General features: G+C 41.6%; 6 protein-coding genes across 9 annotated transcripts; 3 read left to right on the forward strand and 3 right to left on the reverse strand.

Annotated features, from left to right (window-relative positions):
- Positions 1 to 236: 236 nt before the first annotated feature.
- On the forward strand, positions 237 to 2,650 carry LOC106659859 (ankyrin-1-like). Its single transcript, XM_014382576.2, has 2 exons — positions 237 to 2,311; positions 2,531 to 2,650. The coding sequence occupies exons 1-2, from the start codon at positions 395 to 397 to the stop codon at positions 2,636 to 2,638; spliced, it is 2,025 nt and encodes a 674-aa protein (XP_014238062.2). The 5' UTR covers positions 237 to 394; the 3' UTR covers positions 2,639 to 2,650.
- Positions 2,651 to 6,688: 4,038 nt separating this feature from the next.
- Positions 6,689 to 8,201, reverse strand: LOC106659944. The gene is made up of 2 exons (XM_014382729.1): positions 7,934 to 8,201; positions 6,689 to 7,836 (listed from the first exon to the last, which is right to left on the reverse strand). The coding sequence occupies exons 1-2, from the start codon at positions 8,176 to 8,178 to the stop codon at positions 7,296 to 7,298; spliced, it is 786 nt and encodes a 261-aa protein (XP_014238215.1). The 5' UTR covers positions 8,179 to 8,201; the 3' UTR covers positions 6,689 to 7,295.
- A 505-nt stretch (positions 8,202 to 8,706) lies between these two features.
- Positions 8,707 to 15,407, reverse strand: LOC106659943 (MTSS1-like protein). 3 transcript variants are annotated; one of them, XM_023463059.1, is made up of 13 exons: positions 14,143 to 15,407; positions 12,843 to 13,325; positions 12,508 to 12,569; positions 12,281 to 12,354; positions 11,901 to 12,077; positions 11,438 to 11,805; positions 11,044 to 11,358; positions 10,607 to 10,825; positions 10,337 to 10,450; positions 10,026 to 10,167; positions 9,461 to 9,907; positions 9,153 to 9,334; positions 8,707 to 9,056 (listed from the first exon to the last, which is right to left on the reverse strand). In XM_023463059.1, the coding sequence occupies exons 2-13, from the start codon at positions 13,128 to 13,130 to the stop codon at positions 8,733 to 8,735; spliced, it is 2,712 nt and encodes a 903-aa protein (XP_023318827.1). In that variant the 5' UTR covers positions 13,131 to 13,325; positions 14,143 to 15,407; the 3' UTR covers positions 8,707 to 8,732. The 3 variants fall into 3 exon arrangements, with proteins under 3 accessions (XP_023318827.1, XP_014238213.1, XP_014238214.1); XM_014382727.2 differs by lacking the exon at positions 14,143 to 15,407 and adding an exon at positions 13,680 to 13,826; XM_014382728.2 differs by lacking the exon at positions 10,607 to 10,825.
- A 1,699-nt stretch (positions 15,408 to 17,106) lies between these two features.
- Positions 17,107 to 20,990, forward strand: LOC106659779 (CCR4-NOT transcription complex subunit 10). Its single transcript, XM_014382470.2, has 9 exons — positions 17,107 to 18,253; positions 18,343 to 18,740; positions 18,827 to 18,939; positions 19,009 to 19,360; positions 19,430 to 19,781; positions 19,841 to 20,221; positions 20,319 to 20,431; positions 20,518 to 20,596; positions 20,691 to 20,990. The coding sequence occupies exons 1-9, from the start codon at positions 17,662 to 17,664 to the stop codon at positions 20,762 to 20,764; spliced, it is 2,454 nt and encodes an 817-aa protein (XP_014237956.1). The 5' UTR covers positions 17,107 to 17,661; the 3' UTR covers positions 20,765 to 20,990.
- A 62-nt stretch (positions 20,991 to 21,052) lies between these two features.
- Positions 21,053 to 23,043, reverse strand: LOC106659780 (peptidyl-prolyl cis-trans isomerase FKBP8). Of its 2 annotated transcripts, none has more exons than XM_023463075.1 (5): positions 22,626 to 23,043; positions 22,115 to 22,498; positions 21,831 to 22,039; positions 21,453 to 21,766; positions 21,053 to 21,382 (listed from the first exon to the last, which is right to left on the reverse strand). In XM_023463075.1, exons 2-5 carry the CDS (start codon positions 22,463 to 22,465, stop codon positions 21,075 to 21,077), a joined length of 1,182 nt encoding a protein of 393 aa, XP_023318843.1. In that variant the 5' UTR covers positions 22,466 to 22,498; positions 22,626 to 23,043; the 3' UTR covers positions 21,053 to 21,074. The 2 variants fall into 2 exon arrangements, with proteins under 2 accessions (XP_023318843.1, XP_014237957.1); XM_014382471.2 differs by having other exon boundaries at positions 22,621 to 23,043.
- A 651-nt stretch (positions 23,044 to 23,694) lies between these two features.
- Positions 23,695 to 24,997, forward strand: LOC106659794 (peptidyl-prolyl cis-trans isomerase 5). The gene is made up of 4 exons (XM_014382492.2): positions 23,695 to 23,908; positions 24,161 to 24,368; positions 24,493 to 24,677; positions 24,773 to 24,997. Exons 1-4 carry the CDS (start codon positions 23,804 to 23,806, stop codon positions 24,905 to 24,907), a joined length of 633 nt encoding a protein of 210 aa, XP_014237978.1. The 5' UTR covers positions 23,695 to 23,803; the 3' UTR covers positions 24,908 to 24,997.
- Positions 24,998 to 26,522: the final 1,525 nt, after the last annotated feature.

Consider the following 26,522-nt stretch of genomic DNA (forward strand, 5'->3'; position numbering starts at 1 on the left):
TCAATCGTATAGTTATATTTGACATTCAAAGGAGCAGCAAATAAATATACAATACATTCCACCGTCGTTTTATGCATACAGAAAATCGCGATTCTCGCGTATATGAGGAACGTGAAATTCGTCGCCGACGTCGACACAATTGCTGGAATTCCATTAACAAACAATCCTTCGACTCGCTGAGTATGTGCGCGCGCGAGCAAGATAATCGCGGAACGTTCGAATGACGTGTTGTTTCGCACACTAGTCAGTACTCGTTACGACGCCGCAGCGCGAACAACAAAGAAACATCGCATCGACATCAAGTGATTTTCACGAAAAATAAAAGCAACTGAACATTTTAAACAACTGTGTTTGGTGTGTGTGTGTGTGTGTCTGTGTGTCAGTGCAGAACAAAATGACCGACGACGAAAAATTAGACGTGTATTTCAGCAATGGCGGAGATGGAGGCCTGTACAACTTGGAATCCGAAATTAATTATCACGTTACGATAGTTTCGAACTTGGAAAAAATGAAGAAACTGCGTGAAAAGGTCATTCAAGAAATGGAAAAAGGTCAAATATCGACCGAGAAATCAAGAATAAATCTTTTTAAAGAACTTGATCCATTGATCAGTAATTGGAAGGGTCAATACCCAGACCTTGGAAAACTTTTCCGTGGCAAAGAAATGGATTGGCTTATCAAGGAATATTTGATGTTTGTTAAAAACCGCGGCACGATGAAAACCAATCTACTCAGTTTCGTGATCGAATGCGGCTATAAAGACAACCCCGATGTGGATGAAAGCGGCAAGCCACTACTGCGTCGAACCACACCTCTGCATTATGCTGGTAAACGCAAGTTTTTTCGCGGACAAAATACAGTTCAAGAGCTTTTCAAAATATACGACAGATTTGCCGTGAACTACTGCGACGAACGTGGGTACACACATTTTCATGTAGCTTGCGCCTCCAACTGTAAAGATATCGTTAAGAAATTCCTCGAGCTGGGCCAGGATCCCAATTGCCTACTTCAGAAATTAGTCGAACCGCCGCTGAACAAGGCTCTATACTACAACCATAAGAACGTGGCCGAGGTGCTGCTGAAAAACGGAGCTAACCCTAATTTAGCCAATGAATATGGATCGACACCTCTGCATGTTATTTGCTCGAGAGAAAGTGACGATGACCTTGTAGAGCTATTCTTCCAGATGTGCGACGACAGTAATCATTCATTACAGGTCGACGCTCGAGAAAAGAGGGACCTGACACCTTTGCACGTAGCTGTGTATAAAAGTAATGAGAAAGCAGCTAAATTTCTACTTCAGAGAGGCGCCAACCCTAATTTAGCCGCTGAAGATGGATCGACACCTCTGCATGTTATTTGCTCGAGAGAATGTGACGATGACCTTGCAGAGCAATTCTTTCAGATGTGCGACGACTGTAATCATTCATTACAGGTCGACGCTCGAATAAAGTGGGACCTGACACCAATGCACATAGCTGTGTGTTATAACAATAAGAAAGCAGCTAAATTTCTACTTCAGAGAGGCGCCAACCCTAATTTAGCCGCTGAAGATGGATCGACACCTCTGCATGTTATTTGCTCGAGAGAATGTGACGATGACCTTGCAGAGCTATTCTTCCAGATGTGCGACGACAGTAATCATTCATTACAGGTCGACGCTCGAGATAAGTTGGACAATACACCTTTGCACTTAGCTGTGTGTAATAACAATAAGAAAGCAGCTAAATTTCTACTGAAGAGAGGCGCCAACCCTAATTTAGCCGATGAAGATGGATCGACACCTCTGCATGTTATTTGCTCGCGAGAATGTGACGATGACCTTGTAGAGCTATTTTTCCAGATGTGCGACGACAGTAATCATCCATCACAGGTCGACACTCGAGATAAGTTGGGCAATCCACCTTTGCACTTAGCTGTGCGTAATAGCAATAAGAAGGCAGCCAAATTTCTACTGAAGAGAGGCGCAAACCCTAATTTAGCCAATAAAAATGGATATACACCTCTGCATGTTATTTGCTCGAGAGAATGTGACGATGACCTTGCAGAGCAATTCTTTCAGATGTGCGACGACTGTAATTATCCATTACAGGTCGACGCCCGAAAAAAGTGGGACCTGACACCTTTGCACTTAGCTGTGTATAAAAGTAATGAGAAAGCAGCTAAATTTCTACTTCAGAGAGGCGCCAACCCTAATTTAGCTGATGAAGATGGATCGACACCTTTGCATTTTATTTGCGCGAGAGAATGTGACGATGACCTTGCAGAGCTATTCTTCCAGATGTGCGACGACAGTAATCATTCATTACAGGTCGACGCTCGAAAAAAGTGGGACCTGACACCAATGCACTTAGCTGTGTGTTATAACAATAAGAAAGCAGCTAAATTTCTACTGCAGAGAGGTGCCGACCCCAATTTAGCTAGTGCAGATGGATCGACACCTCTGCATTTTATTTGCTCGAGAGAATGTGACGATGACCTTGCAGAGCTATTCTTCCAGATGTGCGACGACTGTAATCATCCATTACAGGTCGACGCTCGAGACAAGATGGATCGGACACCTTTGCACTTAGCTGTGTGTAATAACAATAAGAAAGCAGCTAAATTTCTACTGAAGAGAGGCTTCAACCCTAATTGAGCCGATAAAAAGGGATCGACACCTCTGCATGTTATTTTGCTCGAGAGAATTTGAAGATGTCCTTGCAGAGCTATTCTTCCTGATGTGCAACTACAGTAATCATCCATTACAGGTCGACACTCGAAACAAGTTGGGCAATACACCTCTGCACTTAGCTTTGCGTAATAGCAATAAGAAGGCAGTTGAATTGCTACTGAAGAGCGGCGGTGATCCGAATGAGGCCAATGTGTATAACGTAACACCTCTGCACGTCATCTGCATGAAGAAGAACGATGCTGCTAATTTGGCTGTGACACTTTTCGACTTCTGCGACGGTAGACAGCAGATGTTTTTTTTTATTTTTTATTTGATTACGGCCCTTTCTGCTACTAGGCTAATTGGCCAACCTCACCGTTCTACCTAACGGTGGGTCTCGCGTGTATATGTAAGTGTGTGTGTTAGTGTATTAGCGTGTACCTATAGTCGATGTGGTTGCGCCTCCCGTACCACTGAGGTTACGCTTTGATAATGGTGTGACCCCCAACACCAGAGACCGCAGTTGAAGTGCACCGGCCTCTTTCCAAGGAAAATTTCTACGGATTACACCCAACGGTGCAAACCCCGCAGAAAAAATCCTCGGGAAAAAACCAGCCCATCGCAGGGATTTAAACCCCCCGACTTTTCGGTTGAGAAGCAAGAGCTCAAGCCCCACAGCCACCGCGGCCTCAATCCTCGATGGTACAGGTTGATGCAAAAGAAAAGGGTGGTCTGACACCTTTTCAATGGGCCGTCGCGCATTTCCATCCGAATTGGGTCGATATACTTTTGGATCATTGGGAAAAACTATCCAACTTCGTTTTTTCCACTTCGAGTCACCTCGACGTAAGATTTGTGACACACTTGGACGAAGCGTAGGTTCATACTAAATTGAAAGTCGTTTTATATGTTCGGGCTGTTGTCAAACGCTTGGAAAAAAAAGGATAAAAACTGAAACAGCAGGATGTCCAAACGATCACGAATTTATTTGATACATACGGACTATTCGAGAAATTGTCAAATCTCGACCAGCGTTGGTACGAAAAAGACGAATCCGCGAAAAAGTCGGAACATGTGATAGTGATTCCGAGTGTGTCGCTCTTCAATCTGTTCCGTTTACCACCCACAAAAGCAGAGGAGATACTTTCAAATGAAGGTTACTATCACAAGCTCGTGTCTTCAACTCAATGGTCGAGGCTTCCCGAAGAATTTCGCTTTGCGAGTGTTGTGAAGCTGTGCGAAATAATGGCGAGAGGATTTTGTACAAGCGACGAGAATTGGCATCTCTCCTAAAGCTGACGCGAAACAAGCTGCCGATGTTTTGCAACGATATGATCATCGAACCGCTAACGAACAAAGATTTGTGTCATATTTGCTTGGCGTCTCCAAGAGAAAGCAAGAGATCTTTATAATCATATTTTTATATGATGTAATATTTAATGTTTCACATTTTTCCATATCATTCGAATAAATACATATAATAAAAATTTGAATTCATTAATATTTTTTCAAAGTTTAAGTGATGTTTGTTTTATAATTTTATTCGCTATAAATCATAGAAAAGTTTCTCGTTTGGCTGCTTCAGTTTTTGTTCGTTATTTTGACCAAAGTAAATACCGAATATTTTCTTTGGTATCTTTGCACCTTAAATAGACGTTCGTACTTATTCGTGAGAAACAGATTTGCAGATTTTTTTTTTTTTAATTAAAGCGTGCGAGTGTTCTTACCTAACCGTGAATACGATAAAAATATCTGGATTACAATCAAATATAGTTGTAATATATCTTCTTTATTAATTTTTTTTATCGCTTAATATTTGTCTTTGTTAATTAACGTTTGCATTTTTTTTCGCCGACGCAGCGACGTACAGGTAAAGGTTTAATATTATTCAATACAAATTAACAACATTGTTTTTTTTCTCATTCTAAATATATTAGCTACACTATGTATATCGTATAGTTTATATTTTCCGTTTTTTTTTAATTCTTTCACGTATAGATACACACCTGATAATACGCGTCAAGCGTCGCGAAAACGTTTCCATCTGGCGTATCGACGATTACTCATATATATATATATATATATATATCGCGCTATGACCAATTGTTACATTTATAGCATTTTACGTATATTCATTTGAAATAAGGTAGACTCGTCGGGATCGTTGATACGCGAGATTTCGCGCGGACTTCTTTTGATAATCTCATTTCGTCAGATCTGCTCTTGTTAATAAGTCATTTCTTTATGCGTGTACTTAGAATAGAAAATAAATTACATATTTTTGTTGTGACAGGAAGCAAAATCTGTACGTTTCCCTTTGACGAGAGAGAAACGCAAAAATACGAAATAACAGCCCAGGTACGAGCTGCCGCGTTATTATCAAGTATTACTCTGTTTGACAAAATCCATGAAACAACAATCACCATCAAGAATAAACTTTGTATAATATAAGTGGCTCGTGTATCAAATAACTTGTGTAGTGCAGTTTTCTAAGCTCCTTCGAAATATTTTTATACGACTATAATCTAATATAAATAGGATATTATCTTGATAGTTATTGCAATCTCATCAATAATGTCGTTTTAAAAAGAAAAATCTAAACTTGAAAAATCAAGCTAAATCCTAATAAGCTAATGAGAGCAATATTGGCAGATATATTTATATAAATATATTACATATTTATTTTGCGTATGGAAATGATACAAAAATAGGAGTTTCGTGTTCGCTTATTATTTTGCAAAATATTGCGTGAATCTATACTTTTTATAATATATATTTGCGTGTGTAAACGTTTTTTCTCGTCCAATTCATTCTATCTTCATACTTTTTCATATACTAGAAGCCTCGAATACGCTAATTATTCATAAGGGGCTCTATAAACAAAAATTATTTGGTTAATATCACGCGTCGAGGAGCGTTAGGGCTTAGTCCTAAAGCTCGCTTGAAAATGATGCTTGCTAACTTGATTACACGTGTGTAATATTAAAAATCGAACTGCTTGATTTTTTTTTTCACAAATCGGTTCGTAACACGCTTAAATATAACTAAAAAGACGATGAGAACGTTTAACAACTAAAATGAGCAGGAGTTTAAGTATTCAATTAGACACATTGTTATTCAAATACTAACAAGAACTTCATGAATGCGATGAATTTTCATAGAAAAAAAACACAAATATACAATTTTTTAAAATAATAATTTTACAATCAATAGAAAACAAATTTAGGCACTGAAAGTGAACAATTTTCATTACATTTTTCAGTGTTTTATGAATAATTAAATAAAAATTTTCGATGATACATTTCATTCAAAAATTAAAATACAGTCGAGGGTATTTAAAAAAAATCATTTACAATTGTTTTATTACATTTAAAAAATTACCTCTTGATTCAGAATTTGCATTCATGACCGTTTCTTTACAAAATCCCTAGAATTTTAAAAATAGATTCCGAAAAGTAGAATATATACAGCGTTATCTACTTTTAGAATCATTAGATCACGTGTAATCAGTCTCTTCTTTTGAATGTTTAAAGTAAATCAATTTTTCGTATAAATAAAGTCCATAATCGTTATCGAAAATAAAATTGAAAAAACTAATCAAGTATCATAACATTTAGGTACATCATGGGAAGGTCGCAGACAACTTTAGTAAATTCATGACTGTTTCTGCTAATGGTATTTTTACGTGTATATATGGACGTTTTTTTTCATTCTTTTGCCAAGTAAAGATTCAAAAAATGTCTAATTCTACGATACAATTATTCAAATATACAATCTTCGATATCTGCAGCAAAAATAAATACACCGGGCGCGCTACCCTGTTGATGCGTACTTATATTGAAAATTTTTGCCACTAAAAAATACTTGTGTTTCGATTTATTATATATAGGCAGTTGTCGAGTTTTATTTATTATTTTTGACCATTGACTGGATCGAAGACACACATAGATCTTTTGATTCATATTTTTTGAACAATTATATTACGTAAGTCGATTACAAGAGATTCGATATTCCTTGCAGCTGGCGTAAAACCAAACAGTCTTAGCAATACTTTGCCAGATCTTTTTTGATTTTAGCTATTGTTTCAAGTTTTTATTTTGAAATATATTAGTAATATTGTACACACTAGGAAACATAATTATTGTTATTATTATTAATTATTATTACTATAACTACTTATTGGAGTCATTAATCATACGATATGATGAATATCAAATTATGTTTCAACTTTTCGACAAACTTGAGATTATCGACTGAGAGCCGTTTACGACATAAAATTACCAATAATAGTATCGATTACAGTAATTAGATAATACATTGTACATAGATAAAAAACGACAAGCACGTTTAGTCAGAAATAGTATAAGATAATGACAACGAGGCCGCTTTTTGGCAGCTGGCTCGATTAATTTCGTTCCACATTTAACTGATATGAATTTTAGACAGACTAATAATTACAATCTATACTTGTAAACATGTACAAAAAACTTTCGAAAATTCGAACGTTGAAATTGAGTTTCCTTCGTTTCAATCGTTGATAAATCATTTCGCGAAAAATTGCATTTTGTCGTAAACGCAGACTCAGCGTGGCGAGGCCGTACATTTAGACCGGGGTCGAATACGGGCCTCGCCGAACCGAAGATCAGTAAATCTTCGGCGCCGATCTGTCGTTAATCGGCTCGGTGGTTTTTCGCAACGAAGTGCCCCTGCGGATCTGATCCATGAGCGAGCCCCTGACCTGTACGGGATCGATAATGGGCACTCGATTGGCCATCATGCGTCGAACACTGGCCGATCTCAAACTGAGACTGGACTGCTGCTGATGCTGTTGCACGACTCGTTGCTGCTGAGCCAGCTTGACGTTTAGCGTCTCGAGAAATTCGTTGGACGTCTTGGAATTACGATTTAGCGTCATCGATTGCTGTTGCTGCTGCGGTATTTGTACTGGATTTTTGCGCCCGAGCCGGGGACTGTTGCCGGCGGAGCCCTCGTTGCTCGTTGATCCGTGGCTCGAGCTACCGGTCAGTTTGGCGCTCAGCACCGCCATGAAGCTCTGAGCCACGCCACCTGGACCTTGGCTACTGTGGCTGTGGCTGTCGTTCTGCACAGTGGTACTCTTGTTGGAGCTTATCGTCCGGGTATCTGGACTCGAGTGTCGATCACGAGATCCACTACCATGTCCTCTACTGGGAGACACGTTACACATACAGACACGTTCATTAATTTTTCAACTCTACGTTTTTGTTTTGTTAAGTGCTAAAATTTTTTCATGCGTCTTACATTTGGCCTGCAGTAGCGTATTCACTGGAGCTAGCCCGAGTGACGATCTGCTGCTGCTGCTGCTGCTGCTCTTGCTCGCCAGCAGCGGCAGTGACTTGAGCAGCTTGCGCCTGGGCTGCTATCTTACAGCGGCGCAACAGCGACGGACTGGCCGGCGTATGTCGCAATTCCGTAAGAGTCCTTACTGTTTCGGATACCGACATGGACCTAAAGTCGTGATAAAGTGCCTTGTAAAGGGTATACATAGCTTTTACAGCTTCTTTTTTTATGCATCAGTACGCACTGATTCTTATGGATTGTATTTCATCGCTTTTTTAACTCGTATTATTGTGCCAATGCACGCATAACAATGCTACGGAACGACCTATCTGTCATACAAAATAATAACTCAAGACACATTATAGGAACGATTGTAGGCTCTTACATACTAGTTTTCAAAAAACTAACTATAAATTTAACATAAAGTTCTAATGGAGAGAAAATAAAACATAAACAATTTATAATATAATCGTTACACCGATAATTCGATCAAATAATCATACAATAGTGAATTTCGGCAAATAATAATTTTGTACTTGGCTTCGTTTCGAGGTTTTTAGCGCACTTTTTCAACATTCAACGAGACTATAAAAAAGTGGGTGAAAACTAATAAAATACACATTCTATACAAATAAATATACTACAGAGAGCAACTACCATGCTTCCATGTACTACGTGATCGGCAAGATGTTTTATACAAAAAATAAATCACGATAAGTGCTCGAACGGGGGGGTCTCCGGATTCAAGTGAATTGATCTCTTACCGCCGTTGCATGGCTGGGCTGCCAGTAGCATTCGGCGGTGAGCTGCCCTCGAGCAGAAAAGCCGGCGGCGGTGGCAAGTTATCGAGATCATCGCCGTGATGCTGCAACGGTCGATCGTCGTGATTCTCCACGACTCCCGCCGACACTCGTCGCGTGGGCGGTGACGGCCTGCTGTTGTTGCCGGTGCTCTGCTGCTGAAGCGAGTTTCTTCGCTGCGTCACACCGCCAATGCCGAGAGATCGCTGCTCGTTGTTGTTGTTGATGTTTTCGTTGGGCACAGTTGCTAACGACGAAATGTTTCTCGTCGTTGTGCCGTAAATCTACGCATAAAAATGTATTACGTTAATTATTGACCATTAAAAGGGCGATAAAGCTTGAATGAAGTCAAAGGGGGAAAAAGTTTAAAAAACCCATACCCTATTAGATTCGGTAACGTTGATGGCATTATTCGATGCGTCATTAGCAGCTGCTGCACCTGCCGCCGCTGCCACGGGTGGGGTGTGCATTTCCTGTGCTCGGCTCGCCGCCAAACTAGCCAACTCGTGCATATTAACGTACATGGGTTGTTGGAACAGGTGAGGCTGGTGAGACGCTATTTCTGCAATGAGCAAAAAAGGCCAATGGTATCAAAATACTGACACTCAATACGCGCGATACACTGCAGTACATTAATAATCCTGCGCGTATAATATACGCTCGAACGCTCGAAAGGCGTGCAAAGTACCTCTGGCCAGATGGGCGGGTATGCCAGCGGGTATTGGCAATTTGGCTCTCGATTTGATGGGACTATCGGTATTGACGAAGCCAGACGCAATAGTGGGTCGCTGCAGCAGCGTGGCTGTCGCCGCCGCCGTCGCCGTCGTCGTCGTCGTCGTCGGCGCTGCTGCGGTCGTCGCGCTGCTGCTATCTGGCATCGAATCGATTCGCGCTGGCACGGCAGGCCTCTCCAAACTGGAACACCTATTCGGGATTGGCGGCCGCTCGCGACCTATACTGCCGCTGCTGTTTTTCCTTTGTTGCTGCGGCTGCAATTTTCCGGCGTTCTGCGGCAGAGCGTTCGCCGTACCAGATCCCGAAACTGGAGAGGCCGGCTGACTGCTGCTGTTACTTTGCTCCGGTGATTGGAACGTGTACGCGCTTAGAGCTGGCCTTTGATGACCCTTCTCGTATGCTGTTACGAAAGAAACATAATTCACTGTAGAATTTTACTTGGAAGTCGTTGACATTTAGAAGAAGAAAGAAAAATCAATTCGCCACTCGAACATTATTGATTATTCGATAAAGTTTACCTGTGGAAATAGTATGAGGCCTTTCGTTAGCAGCATTGGGGTCATCTCCCAGATTTTGAACGTTCACGCAATCTGCCTGTACATCAGACCATGTCGTTGATGTGGAAGATCTGTTGTCTGACTGTGGCAGCGGGCACGAGATCTATCAGAAAGCGCATAAATTATTTCAATGGCAATCAATTATGTTCGAAAGATAAAATCTTTTCAATGTCCAGCAGCGTTTGCGTTGTTTCTATACAATGTCTAATAGTGTGCATGCTCTCGAAGACACATGAGAAGAAAAAAAAAGGAATTTTTTCTCTACGACTTACCTGTTTTTTGTACGTCGGTTGGAGATACGTATCCTGAAGCGACGTGAATCCAGAATCACGCGATCCACTGTTGATAGCGCGATGGTAACGCAACGTTACCATACCATTGGCCGGCTAGAGAGAAGAGCAAATCATAACAACATTGACAACTACTAAATAACTAAAAAGTGAGCAAGTAACTAAAATAAAATTTTTTAAAGAGAATTTTACTAATAAAAAAATCAAAAAAAAAAAAATCTGGAGCGATGTTTATTCGCATCCATAATAAACCTTCATCTTCCTCGTTATGCCACGCAGTTCTTCTAGAAGTTTTGCTTTAGTGTCCGGTAAATTTGTCAGTGTTTTCATGGTCATGTTTCTTTGACTACTGAATATGGAAGCTCTACTACTACGTGAATCAAGGTCTAATCTGTCACTGAAAGGATTAATGTCATCTAACGATCTGCGATTCTCTTTTTTATGATTCAACATTGCAGTCGTGCGTAGACTCTAAGTGCGCAAAAACAATAATTACATTAGCATTCTACTTCGTAATATCAATAAGTAACGTGCATGAGAGAAATGGGCTACGACAACAACACGAGTCAAAAAAGCTCTAACGCAACGATGAAGAAACACCTAAATGAGTTACACACTTATACAATAGCATATATTGTACTCGAGCGAGCGAGCAAAATCTGCCCTCTGCTGCTGTATCGTATATGTACCTGCTGCGCGGTGGATCTGTGCCAAGCCGAGGACGGGTGACCCGCCGACGGACTCGGATGACTTTTGCACGAGCCGCTGCTGCTGCTGGTGAGCGAGCTTATCGAGCAGACCGAGCTCTTGCGCGAGCCGAGCGAGAGCGACGGACTCGAGGGTGGCGTCGCCATCGACCACTGGCTCGAGTCGCGGCCCTTCAGGTCGATGATCACCTGCTCGGAGGCCGGTGGCAGTTGTTGCGGCGATGCCGTGTGCTTCTCGAGCTGATCCGCGACCTCTTGCAGATGCGTCATCTCCATGAGCATGGCGATCTCTTCGTCCTGCCGTCAAACATGGTTTTTCGTTCAGAACCATAAACACGAAGCATCGATAATTCCTAGAATATTAGCGTATACGTACGAGCACGGGCTTTAGGCATTTGGCAAATTGACAAAATCTGCCGCGCTCCTCGAGAAGAGCCATCCTCACGGCCTTTCTCTCGGTCTCCTCGAGCGTCTGTCGCTTTTCTTGCACGCCGGCGGCCGAGGACTCGAGCAATCTGCCGTATTCCGGATCGTTGGCGTTGTTGGCGTTGGCGTTGGTGCCGTGGTAGAGGTGGGCCGCGGCCGCCGACGCGCCACCGCCACCGCTGTTGGCGTGGCCGATGCCGTGTGGCAGCGTGCCATATATCTGCTGCGGCTGCAAGCCCTTGCGAGCTTTGTTCTTCTTCTGCAAGCGCAGCGTGTCGCTCGACTTTTTCTTCAGCTCGGATCTGGCTTTTTTGTACTCTGTTGAAGGAAAAAAAAACAGGAAAAAGAACATAGAACAATAGGTCCCGAGTTAAATGGGCAATATATATATATATTTTTTTCTAAATACGAACCCTTGGCGTGCTCTTTGTCGAGATAAACGAGCGATTTCTTCCAGTCCTCGAGCTTTTCCTGCAGCGGAACGACGAGGCAGTCCATGATGGCGCAGGTGAACGACTTCACTCTGGTCTCCACGGCCTTGTGTCTGAGGCATATCCTTGTGAGAGCGGTGCCGATTTCTCGCGTGGCACCTGGACGTAAACGCGCGCGCGCGCAAATTAAATAGAGCAAGAAAAAGTATAACGAAATAAGAAAAAAAAAGGCACTCGCGTAAATACAAATAGGAAACAACGCTTCATTGACAGTTGTTGGTTCGCGTGTGTATGTATGCATGTAGCATACATCACCACGGATGAATGAAAAGTCGATATATGTATAACAGCAGCAAACGTACCTCTGGCGTTGGTGGCGGCATCGGCGATCTTTTGAAAGGCCTCGAGGTATGCGGAAATAGCGACTATGGCAGTTCTACGAATGAAAAAAAAACAGGACAAGAATAAAAAAACCAATGTCAGTTCGGTTGTCGTAGCAGCCGATATGAATGGATAAAAAGAAAATTTTTCGGTCGAACAAAAAAATGATGAGAAATTTTAAAAAATATTTATTTCCGTCCGAACTCACTTGAGACAAGAGTGCAGCTTCGTAGCTTTGGAGATGAGGTCTTCCCACAGAGGTGCTCCATTCTGTAAAAAACAACAACAACGGATAAGAATAGTGAATGACAATGGCACGATATACAGCAGAAAAAAAAAGATAAGCAGCACGCCGAGTTTGACGCGCGTGCAGATAAGAATACGATAATGTACATTATGCGGTTGGTTTAATACGCGTATCAATAAAAATAGAGACAGCACACCGTATATTTACTCAGAGAAAAGAAAGAGTGAACAATAATTCAAGCGAATGACAGATACTTTACACAGATACGAGTTTGATAGACGTCGTTGGATATTTACCTTCATGTCCTGAATGATCTGCTGGAACAGGCATCCCAGCGCGGAGCATTCCCTCTCGATGGTCGCGTCCATGTTGACGGGATCGAGCAGAGCCGCTCCGAGGATGGCCGAGGTCGACGTCGACGTCGTGGTCGCCGTCGATGACGACGGTGCAGCGGCGGCGGCTAAAGCGGCGGCAGCTGCAGCGGCAGCAACGCTAGTAGCGGTATTGGAGCTCGCAATGGTCGTAGTAGCAGCAGCAGCAGCGGAGGAGGCCCTAATAGTCGCGCCAGCGGCGGCCGCCAGCATGTCTAGCGCGACTCCCACAACAAAAGTCCCGAGACTCCGTAGTCGTCGTCGTCTTTGGAGAGATGATGATTATATCCCCGTGTGTGTTTGTGTGTGCGTACGTGAGATTCGCACACCACGGAGAGAGATAATATATGTACACACGCGCGTGCGGTCGACTGTAGTATATGCCGTCGTCTCTTTCTCTCTATTTATCTATAAATATAATATATAGATGCGTATATATAGATATGCACGTTCGATACCCATGGCGAGGCTTTGTCACAGTGTGCGTGTTCGTGTTTACGCGTGTGTGTGTGTGTGTATTTATGCACGCGCACGCACTTCGCACTCGCACACTGTCATACACAGACAGACACAGACAGACACACCGAAGTGTAAAAACTATATATATAAACGGTATAATATGCGTACGGACGAACAGATATAGATGGCGAAAAACTACGAAAGCGTATATACGACACGACGCTCGGTGCATGTGTGCGTGCATATATATACATGTATATATCGCGCGAATAAATATATGTGTAATAACGTAGAGATATATACGTGCAGGAAACAGATGCAGAACCGTAGGTGGGTATGTATTGTACGTATATGTATCGCGCCTATGGGTCTCTTCTCTTTCGCTCTCGTCTACTCGAGCGAGAGCTTTACGTCTATCGTACGTGTGTGCGAGTATAAAGTATAACATGAGTACGCGAGCTCTGCGGCGCGTTTGTACGTATAATACGCGAGCAGAAGATGGAGCCGAAAAGGGCCAGCCGCGCGCTATATACGGCCACAGGAGTACTGTATATTATAATGTAGTCGCAGGTATTACACGGATACGCTCAAACTCATACTATGGCACTGTCGCGTGCGTACGACATTAAATGTTATGCTATAATAACCGCACGCGATTCACCAATTTCACTCGCGATTTCACGAGAACGAGAAGCTATAAAGAAGAGAAATTTCGGCGTTCGATGTGGAAGTAGTAGTAGTATGTGTAGTAGTAGTATGAGCGTACCTTTTTTTTCGAAATGCTTTATTATGGTCTATTTCGAGGCACTTCCGTCACCTGCGGGCAGCACACACTCGACGCGGTTTCCGTCGTCGTCGTCGTCGTCGTCTTCGTGCAATCGCGATCCGCACTATTTTATTATCACGCTAAAAGAGCTACTGTGCAGCAGCGTTGGTGCATCGTCGAGCACTCGAGCAGTGGCAGCTGAACGGTCGCCGCAGTCAGCATCAGCATCGTCGCCGTCGCCGTCGTTGTCATGATTATCGTTGCGCTGCATGTGCAGATGTGCGGCCTATACGTGCATCGATGCGCTATAGAGCTGATCGTCTTCTTGTTATTGTACAGAGCTATAAGTCAGTCTTCGGAGCACTGCAGGCAGGCACATGACAACAAAAATAATCCCTCGTTTTTCGCGTAAACTGTCGATGGGCCGGTTACGCGTTAAAATAGGCTGCTGTCTATCGTGCCATCATCGTTCTGCAACAATATCGACACTAGTCACCAACACACAAGCACGCACAAACTCGAGAGAGAGAGAAAGACACTGGACACTTCTGCTCAATGACCACTGCAGCAGGTGTATAAAATAACGATACAGCTGCACTACAACACGATATATATAGAATATCGTTACACACAGTAACAACTCCGATTTTGTAGCTGTACAACGCACGTATAAACACACACACAAAGAGACGCGCGATCGTCAACAAATGAAAACAAAAAACAAAAACGGAGCAGCAGCAACACACTCTCGGATAGCCACGCACGAGTATAAGATGATGATTTCCACAGCAGCAGCGCGGCAGGCAGGCAGTCGCAGGCAGTTTAATGTATTATGGCAACTGCTATAATAAACTGCTTGTACTCATCTCGCGCACTGTCCGAGTTTATATAGATAGCAGAAGAACAGACGCCTCGCGGTTATTATTACGATAAAAAAATTTGCGCTGCGCGCGTGTGTGGCTTTGTATATCCTGTGCAACAGCAGCAGCACAGAGCAGTGATGGTCAAAATATAGTGGTATAGTAGTACTATACAAAGCTATATACGTGTGTGTGTGTACACGGGCGCTCCAAGTTGCGCTCGCGCGAGAACACTGAACTGCGGCGTGCTGCTGCTACTATATCGCTCGCGCGAGTCCCCTTCGGATATACACACAACTATATACCAATACTACTACTAGTTACTACCTATGTATACTGCGAAAGCGGAGAGACAGAGAGAAAAAGCAGCAAAGGCGCACATGCAGTCTCTCTTTCTCTCTCTTGCTCGTGTACGTATGTACGTACGGACGGACGGACGGACGCCCCCGTTATATTCCGCACACGCGAGAGAGACGACGAGGTTCATGTGTATGTGTGCAGTGTGCGTAAATATACACACATACGTATATCCTACACAAATGCTACTATACACACGCTATACAGATGGCGGGGTCATGCCCCTCTTTCTCTCTCCATCTCTCTCTTTCTCTCTACTTATACTCTGCGCTCGTACACACACACACTTATGCTATCCTACGCTTCTCTCTCCTCGCTCTCTTCTCTCCTTGGCTAAAATCTAATGTCGTAAAAGTACACCCACATATAAACGTACCCACTATATACAGCACATTTATACAGATCGGAGCAGGCAGCAAAGTTGCGCCAAGACGAGGCGCGCGGCAGAGAGCACTCGAGACTATATACGCCGCGCGCCGAATCTAATTCGCCTACTCGCTCGCGCGCGAGAATAGTTTATAATGCGTTAAAATAAAAGCTCGGCTTTTCCTATTCCTTGTCGCAGCTATGTATCGCTGCATCCACCCACGTACCGAGCGTAGTGGTATAGTACGCTTCCATGCACGCGCGAGATCGTCTATTGTCATCGAAAGACATCACTCTCGTCGTCGCTCGAGCAAGGGGCGACGACGACGACGACGACGACGACGATGATTATTATATCTACGTTCGCTGCTCCAAGAGCAAAGCGAGCGTTATAAACATGCAAAAACTTTCTACGTCCCAATAAAAGAGATTAGAGGAGGACGTGCGGCGGTGCCCGCGCGATCGTGTGTAGGAGGTTTTTACTTTGTCTTATATCGCGGGCGCGCTTCTCATGCCCATTCGCGAGAGAGCTGATCTTTGTTCCTTCCTCTTGCTCAATCATTTTTCAATTTCGCCCATGCAGCAGCGGCACATATGTACGTAGAGACTGCTCGACGCGACTTATCCTATATATTATATACTCGTGATATAACTGCAGCGCTCGTATGGGTGTACTACTTTTATTAGATGTTATATACCGCGTATATGTATAAAGTTACGACGAGCGATGTTGTAGTATATTTTATCCGCGGCCCGCGAGCCTCGAGATTTAGGTTATAGATAACGGATCGCTTTATTCGCCTCGTCGACGTCGCCGTCGTCATCGTCATCTACTCTATATACGTCGTTTTCTTTTTTGTAAGCCGCGTTGTATGGAGCGACCGTGTCCCGTGCCGCGATATGATTATGCGCCCGAGAGAGAGAGAGAGAAGAAAGTGATGGCTGTTTCCGATTTTCTCTCCGAAACTTTATGTACCTACTCGCGCGACGATATGATTCGATTTACACTTTCACGGAAACTTTATCATCCGTTGCTCCATGCACAATACTCTCTCTTCTCTTCCTCCTCCACCTCCTCCTCCTCCTCCTACGTCTCGATCGCGTACACACGATCACGTCGCGCTTCCGTAAGCCGTGTCGATATGAATGAATGAATGAACATTTGGACACGCTCCAAAAATAAAAATAAAAGTTTTCCTTACATGTATTATTATATTTAGGGTCAACAACACCTGCAGCCGCTAGCTGTGTCCGATCGGGCCTCGCGAATTTCACGCATATACCCGCTGAGCGAATCTTGCTTGCTGTCGCGGAGCGCCCCGAGTGCTAGTTTACAGTGCAAAATCGGAGTCGGTAATGAGCGACGCTACAGAAATCTTCTATTTCGATTTGACTGCTCGCATCTCGCGCTATCTCTTGTACGTATATAATGTTGTTGCTCTCTGGTGCGCGAGTTGATAACTATACCTGCCTATCAGTTATACCTATATATACATTTAGCGGCTAAAACTTGCCGTTACCTGTTATACTGTATACACACACGCGCGTTTTAACCTTAAAAACCTGCAGTGTTGTGTTGTCTCTCCGTAATACTACCGAGAACGGCGGCATATTACAGCCGCAGGAAAGCTTTCAATTCACGCATATACATATACACAAACACACGCGTTTGTTGTGCGATATATAGTCTGCTCGCGGACTCCGGATTCGATTTCAACGACACACAAACAATCGCTCCGGGTTATTTTCTGGAAATTGACCCGGGTTTGCTCTCTTACATAGAATCATAGTGTTGTTAAGTTTAGGTGCCCAGCATCAGTGATAAGTCTTTATCAGCAGAAGCAACGGAAAAGCCGAACGCTTCATCAACGTTGATAAACGCAAGTGATATCCTCTTGAAAAAAGTTGTCCTTGTTCGACGATAAGATCGGAAAAGATGAGCACGAACGAGTCGGCGAACACCGCTGCCACGGCATCCGAGGCCAAAGACTCGTCTTCGGGGTCCACTAATGCAACGACAGCCGCTACCTCGAAGGACAACAACGGTCCAGCCGGCACATCGGGAACTGGCGCGGCGTCGACGACGACGGCGGCCACGACCACGACGACGGCCAACAATCCGTCAGCCGTGCCTCTGACCACACAGGAGCGCGAGCTCGCCCGCACGACCGAGGAGGAGTACGCCGCGGGCAATTACGCCGCCGCGGCGGCGGCTCTCGCCCAGCTGGAGCAGCTCAGGCCGCAGGACCTCAAGGTCACGCACAACAAGATACTGGCCGACTATCAGTGCAGCACGGAGCCGCGCAAGCACGACATCCTGAAGAAGAGCCTCAACGCCATTTGCCCGCTGCCGGCCAGCTGCCAGCAGGCGACGCACGGCCCCAACACGGCGCCCTCGGGCTTCGACGGCGACGAGATCGAGCGCGCCGTGATCAGGTACAATCAGGCTGTCATACTGTATCACTTCAAGCAGTATCAGGCTGCCCTGCAGATCGTCGCCGGCCTCTTTGCCCTCAACGAGCCCATGGGTAACGTTTTCCTTTTTCTTTTTGAAGTTTTCACCATCAAGAAGTTTTAAAGAAAGATTTTAATTTTTTTATATCATATTATTTTCTAGAGGAGAGTTTTGTGCACAAAATTTGTGTGTTATTGGTTGAACTTCATTTGGCTCTGGGTAGACCAGACTCTGCTCTTGCACTTGTCAATTATATAGAAAATCAGTTTATTTGTACACCTGATGCTTCCAAGTCAGCTTTAGGGGAGCAAGGTCCAAACCAGAAGCAAGATGTATCCGGTAAAGCTGCTCCAAAAACCATTGCCTCCGTAGTTGCCTCTAACAACAGTGTAGATAAAGAGAAAGAAACAAAAGAAGCAAAGAAAGATTGTATGGACGTAGCCACGGATGTTTTCAAAATGAAACTTTTGAAATACAAACTAAGAATTTATTACCAAACTCTGCAAGTGAACCTTTGTAAGAAGGAATGGAAAACTTTGGTAAAGTTGGGCATGCCAATTGTGAGTATTTATATGACACTGAAATAAAAATCTAAAAAAGAATAATCAAGCAATAAAAAAAAAATTATGACACTGTTTCTTTTTAGAACCCTTGTACAATATTTCTAAAAGCTAACATGGAATATTTGCGAAAGAATTACAAAAAAGCAATGAAACTTCTGGACTCTCTTAAAATTAATCAAGTTATACCAGAATTCAAGTAAGAATATTACTAATAAAACAAAGGTAATTTTATATTATTTCATTTGCTAAAATGTGCGTCTTTCAGGGCTTGTGGAGAATCGATTCCAGTTCTATATTATAACAACATGGCTAGTATTCACTTTGCAATGGGAAAAACCAATCTAGCTTGCTTTTATTTAAATGCTGCTATCAAAGAAAATTCAAAAGCAATGGAAAGTGTTGAAAATTCAAATAATTCTACTAATACACCAAATAAATTATATACCATTCAAAAATCAAAGCATTGTGAACTGATGTATGGAATGGGAATCAGTTTGTTGCATACAGAACAACCAACAAAAGCTTTTGACTGTTTCATTGAAGCTTCTCAACAATTTCACAATAGTCCAAGGCTTTGGCTACGCATGGCAGAGTGCTGTATTATGTGTCATAAACCTGTGAGCTACAAGAAAGTTTATCATAATAAGATTATACAATCAAATATTATACAAAACTAAATTTTTCAGACAAACAAGGCTGATTTTGATATTCCTGGGAGACGCAAAGATATTTTACAAAAAATTGTTGGAGAAAATAACAATGGAGTAAGCAAGAAATTCATCCTAGCTACTTCTTTATCTAAAAGTTGTAAATACCATCCTGAAGGGCTCTCTTATGCAATACCTCAACCAACATTAGAATATGGAATGCTGTGTCTGAAAAATGCATTATTTTTACTACCCATCACTGAAAGAGATGAAATTACGTTACCTAGTACAAGTTCGTTATGTGAAGATGGAGTTAAAAAGTCTATAATGGGTCAACAACAATCAACAAGTTTACTAGGATCATTTACAACATCTAGTAACAGTAAATTAGGTAATTTTCCACATTAAATTATTAAAAACTGTTATAATTGAATGATATCCATCATGCAGGTAACAACTCCAACAGCACGCCATCAAATCCAAATCGATCTGTAGCATCTCAATCAACAATAGCAGAAAATTTAAATTTAAAAATTAGTATATTATCAGCTAGTGCCTATACTGCCTTGTGCCTAGGTGATTACGTTTCTTCCTTGAATTATGCCAAATCACTTTTAAGCATAAAAAAATTACCAGGGGCCCATGTTTTGTTGGGTAATTTATATGCTGCTGAGTGTTTAATTTTCCTAAATAGAATACAAGAAGCTTCAGAGTATTTGAAACCAGAACTTCTACAAGATGTTGATACTTTTGTTCCTATTGAAACAGAAGTTTCAAATCCACCTAAAGAAGACTCCTTCAAGGAAGTTAATGATAATAAATCAATCAAAGGTATGTTTCGTTAAAATTTACATACCATTTATGTTGAATATATTCTTTTTCAATAAATGTAATTAGTTTTGATTGATTAAAACATTTTCACACTTAGATCGTTGGTACCCAACCAATGTTCAGACCGCCAAAGCAATACTTAGTTATAACTTAGCTGTAGTATATGCAGTTAAAGGAGAGCTCGAAAAGTCGGGACAAATTTTGAAACAGGTCAGCTTCAAAGTTTGATATTAATTCTTCTTTATTAATTATAAAACGTCAATAACAGTAACATTTATGTGTATGTATAATTACAGGTCTGGACTTCAAAGAGCCCAGAATGTGATGTACCTATACACGTTATAATGCTAGCTTTGTATATAGAATTACAATTGGGTAAATACAAACAGTTTTTACAATAAATTAAAATTTTCCATTATTTGTAAAATTTAGAATTAAATGATTAATAGAAAATTTTTTCATTTTTCAGGCCACATTGAAGTTGCTCGCTCGCTGATTAAACAACATTTTTGTTCAACAGTTACTCAACAGTATCAGGCGTAAAATAAATTGTTACAACATTTTTATATGAATTTGTAAAAATTAACTTTGTACATATCTAGAATTATATCGTAGCGCTAAAAGTGCTTTACAATGAAATTATGTAGGTTGAAAATTGTTTTTTTATTTAAATATAAAACAGTGTACAAATACATGGAACAAATGTAACAAAATCAACAACTCACATTCTTATTTATCCCCAAATAAATGGAATGTTTTTTATACTCAATGATTTGGATCTATAACATTCTTTTCAAAATACTAAACCATAAATAATCTCTAAAACTAAAAAATTGTCAATTTAAAACATATATTATGCAACCAATTTGTAAGCAATTATTCCAAAAACTGCAACTATAGTTCCACCTAAAAGACTCCACGTCAAATTTTTGCTAACTATTTTATTTTCGTTATCATTTTTGGTAGTGTCTTTATTTCTCTTAGCTGGATTACCCAACATCTTCCGGTACAAATTTTTCTCTTGATGAGCATCTTTTACACTTTTTTTCTTTAGAATTGATATTTCTTGCTGGATGGCTTTATTATCAGGTTCAATTCTCAATGCCTGGGATAGAACTGTACAAGCTTTTGCATGCTCGCCTTGATGATGTAATATTTTACCTATGGATAATAGCAGTTAGTATAAATATAAAATGTATGTTCCTTTAAAGCTTAAAGCTAACAAAATTACCTTTTCTAAATAGAGCTTTAACATTATTGGGTTGACATCTCAAAACGTTTTCCACACTTTTTAATGCAGCATCATAGGCCTCACATTTAAGCTGAGCAGCAGCTAAATTATTATGAACTTTTAAAGAATCTTCAAGAAGTGATTGTAACTCTTCAGCAGTCATAGACTCTGTGGTTCGCTCTGTATTCTTTTCTAAACTCATCTCACTATCTTCTCCAATGGTTAGATAATCCAAAGCTTTTCTGTAACACTGAGTTGCAATTATGCATTCATCTCTTGCAAACCACCAATTTCCTCGTTCTCTTTTTTTATTCCTGGAATGGATTGTCATTAGGTAAAATTCATTCTAATAAACATGTTTAAATTCATTATACTGACCCAATTTTCTGTCTTTCTGCAACAGGCATTTCTTCTATATCTCGTTCCATTGTAACACTTTTTAAGGTGACATTGTATACTAGATCAGTATTTGGAGGTATTACTGGTAATGGAGAAGTTCTCCCAGTTTTACCATATCCAAATCGAGCACCAACTTTAACTTCTGCTTCTTCTTCTGTGTTCATTAATGCAAGAGCTAAATCTATGCCCTATTTATTTAAAGTTTACAAAAGTAAATCAAATGGTTATAAAAAGATTCAACAATAAAAGTACTAATGATTCACCTGTATAGTTTCCATATCACCTAACTGAACAACAAGATCTTCATGCTCTTCAACAATCGTTCCATCTTCTAAGCGTCCAATAATATCAATAGTACACAAATCTGACCGATTGGGCCTTGTATTTTTTATACCAGCTTTAACAACTTTTTTTAACAACTGATTGCTGCCCAGTATATCCATCCACTCGTCTTCAGCAGGTTCATTGAGACTGGCCTTTGTCAATGGGTCATTCACATCAACATTGAAGTTTAATTCATCTTTTATGAAATCTGCCTGCGTATGATTCTCTTCTGGCTCTGGCAGAGGTTCCTTGAGATCTGGCATGATAACTGGGGTCACCGTAGTCGTCATTTTTAACTGAAGAAAATTTGATCACGGCTCGATCTAGAAATGACACAAATTCATCAAGTACAACGGTGTGATAAAAATTGCCGCATCATGCATTTCGATACGAGAACGATCGATATGCGTGAGAAATTTGTTTGGTTAGATTCCAGACCACTCACCTCACCTTAAATGGTATATAAATATATTGGTCTCAGTGTCACGCACCGGTAAATTTTTCTAATTTTAAGCTGCACTAATTACGACGAGTCGTATTATTATTACGAATTGGTCGGAGAAATTGGTGTGGTCAGCCGGGGTTGTTGAATTTTGATCGAATTCGAAGAGGTGAATTTTGTTACACGCAAAATGTTGTGACTCGCCTGTCGAGAATCACGGCTATATAACCATACAGCAAGTTGAATAACTACCTATATATATGTGTGTAATGACGATGAACAAGTATTATATAGCGAAATGCGTGTTTGAAATCCAAGATTGAAGTTGCAAATTCGCGAGGAATGCGCGAACCGGTGCTGACTGGACAGCGCAACGATCGAGATAATTTCTGACTGACCAACTCCGACTGATCACTGACAGCTACGTCAAGCAGCCGAAAAACTTTTTCTCGAATCTTATACAGGAAATTCGTTTTAGGTTGCACGACGATGAGATGAGTACACTCACGTCGGTGTGTCGTGTGCTTTTTTTCAGACCATAACCAGCAGTTGAGCGACACGCGACACAAGTCGTGTTATTATTCAGTGCAATGAGATCGATTGCATCACCGCGTGTACTTATACGCTATGAGGCATTGATTGCTCCTATTTAACCGTCATGGATATTCGTAAGGTTTCTTTCATATCATAATTCAGTGATTTTGACTAACGTTTGATTTTTGTTTTGAAACATAAAAAAAAGCCCGAAGAACTGTTTTTGAACACGGAAAAAAAGAATTTTTCCAAGAATGCTGGGTAAATTGTGTACCAAAGTAACGTAGAATACGTTTTGTAAATTGAAAAAAAAACAAAAGAACAGCGGAACACTGTACTACAAAAATTCAAGTTCAAGACTACGTGACGAGACGAGAAAACTCGATCGAAAAAAGCGCTCTCGCACGAACACGCGAGCTTTATTGCAAAATTCCAAGCCACGGAGCAGACTTCAGCCAATGATGATGTTCCAGCGTGTTGCTTTCGAACTGCGCAAACTCGCCTACGAATCGCTGGATTCTGCGGGAGAGGAGCTGCCGTTCGTGCCGCAAGCCACGGAACGCCAAAGAGGGGATAGTTGCCCCGAGTCGCAGCATCGTATCACCGTCGGCAGTTTTAGTGCTGAATTATTACACGTTCGCATCGCATCATAATGAGGTCCGTCCCGTTCCTGATCCTCGGCCTCGTCGTCGCCGTGGCCTGCTCCGGCTCCAGTGCCGAAGACTCCGCCAAGAAGGGGCCAAAAGTCACCCACAAGGTAATATAAAAAATACAGTCAACAAGTCGCGTCAATTTCTATTTACTCACACAAGCATAGAAAATAATATAACGTCATCGCTTTGTCGTACGCGTGGATGAACAGCAGCAGCGGCAGCAGTAGCCACGTCCGTTGCCTATTTTCTTTTTCTCTCGGTTCTTTTTTCTTTTTTGTGCGAACGCGTGAACACAAAGACTGCATTGGTCATTGGCTCTTGACCTTGTGAGACTTATTTATAACGATGATCCACAGGTATGGTTCGATATCGAGATCGGCGGTGAAAAGGCTGGCCGCGTCGAGATCGGACTCTTCGGCAAGACCGTGCCCAAGACTGTCGAGAACTTTGTCGAGTTGGCCAAGAAACCCGTTGGCGAGGGCTACAAGGGCAGCAAATTCCACCGAGTCATCTCCAACTTCATGATCCAGGGTGGTGACTTCACCAAGGGTGACGGAACTGGAGGTATTGTATTTATTTTAATTTGATTTTTATTGATGTGATTAGACTGATAAAGATAACACTTTTTTATGAACTATCTATTTGTTATCAATATCATTACTAATTTTATCCATGTCTTTGTTTGCAGGCAGGAGCATCTACGGTGACCGCTTCGAAGATGAAAACTTCAAGCTGAACCATTATGGAGCTGGATGGTTGTCGATGGCCAATGCTGGTAAAGACACCAATGGATCTCAATTCTTCATCACTGTTAAACAGACCCCATGGCTTGACGGAAGACATGTTGTCTTTGGAAAGATTGTTAAAGGAATGGTTAGTTGAATAAGCTTTAATTCTTAAATAGTTTTGAATTGCTGTCTTCCTCTCACAAGCGATACTATATTTTTGCATTCATTTATTTTCAATAGGATGTTGTCAGAAAGATTGAGAGCACACAAACAGACAGCAGAGATAAGCCAAAGAAGGATGTTGTCATTGCTGATTGCGGTGCTGAAGTTGTTGCTGAACCTTTCAGCGTTTCTAAAGATGATGCCAGAGACTGAATTAACTAATCCTATGGATTCTATAACCTTTCTCTCTCTATCGAGCTACTCTAATGTTAATTTTTATAAAATGCATATGCACAAAATGTTTTCTTTTATAAAGATTGAATAAATAAATAATTTGTAATTTGATAAAAAGAAAGTTTCTTATTTACAAAAAATCAACAACAATAGTAATGGGAATATGAATAGGGGTATTAATTTGATGAACAGTAATTTAGGAACAGTTGGTAATTTGCTTTGTTTGAGCTTTACATAAGTTGTTGCGGTGGCCAAGACAATTTCACAAAATCTGCATGCAAGGGTAAATAATTGTACTGAGGAAGTATTACATTAAGTGTTGCACCGTAGCTATTCTGGAAGGTTATTAAACAAAGATAACATAAATTGCGGGTAATGAAAGCGAATATGCTGTACCATACTCGCCGATAAAATCTTGCGGTATAAAAATACTTTTTTTTTTAATTTATGCACCGGCGAAATATTTTTGAAAATTCAAACTTGCAAGGTCTCATCTACCGTCGATCTGAATGATAAATTTCGTGAAAAAACAAGAGAGACAGTTGGGAGCAACTCGTGCGCGTTAAATTTACCAGTAGTTGGTAATTCCGTACGAAGTGTGTACACATGTAAGATTGTGCAGTTACAATTTCTTTACCATTAACTTCCCGCATTATTGATAATTAAAACTCCATTTTCTGCGTAAACGATCGTAAATATCTGCAGTCGCAATATGCCATATAGTAAAAAGCACACACGCGTACCGTATATAATAACATTCGAGAACTCGAGAGTGCCACTCGCTTTTGGATGTAAATACCATACGTAAATACGCGGATCTTTTACGATCGGTATATAGAAATCGCGGCGGCGGGCATTTAGCGCAGGTGGTGTCAAAAGTACACGTATAATATATAGGATCGAATGGTGTATTTCCAAAGTGGGCGATAATAATTTTTAACGCGTTTTCGCGTACCGTACACGACGATGAAGGCATTTTTTTTTTAATTAAAAATGTCGTAATGATACACGTACATGAGTCCGCCACCGCCGTCGAGCTGCAATTTTGCCGCGAAAAGGCCAACTTAATTTTGCATTAGACGATTATTTAATCCGAGATTGGGCGCACATTATAAATTGCACTATACCGAGCTAGCTCCGCGCGAGTACATTATAATACTCTCTTACCAAATTCCTCGGTGCACACGATTTTTCATGTCTCGTAGGTACATACATACATGCCGCGCGCGCGCGCGCGAACAATGATAGTCGCTTCCGATAATTTTCGACTCGCCTTATACCCTACCCCTACCTTATTTTTTTCGCGTAGTACTACACGCCGCTAAGTATATATATAATTAGCCTATTCCGCTGTGCAATCTTGGAATATCCTTGAATTAATCTAACGACGGGCTTTGGTAACGCGTGCTGCTGCTGCTGTGCATGCGCCGATTATTGCTCAACGCCCACATAGTTGGCTGCACTCATGAGCATGAGCTCCGCTCCTCGCGCGCGGCGCGCTATTAGGCGGCTAAAAGTCGTGCGCACCCGGTGATTTTACCTACTTTTGTGTCAAATCCGAGATCGCGACATTGTGTGCCTGTTTTTTTTGTTG

This window comes from Trichogramma pretiosum, unplaced genomic scaffold (genome assembly GCF_000599845.2).
Source record: "Trichogramma pretiosum strain Unisexual culture from Peru unplaced genomic scaffold, Tpre_2.0 scaffold19, whole genome shotgun sequence".
NCBI classification, from domain to species: domain Eukaryota; kingdom Metazoa; phylum Arthropoda; class Insecta; order Hymenoptera; family Trichogrammatidae; genus Trichogramma; species Trichogramma pretiosum.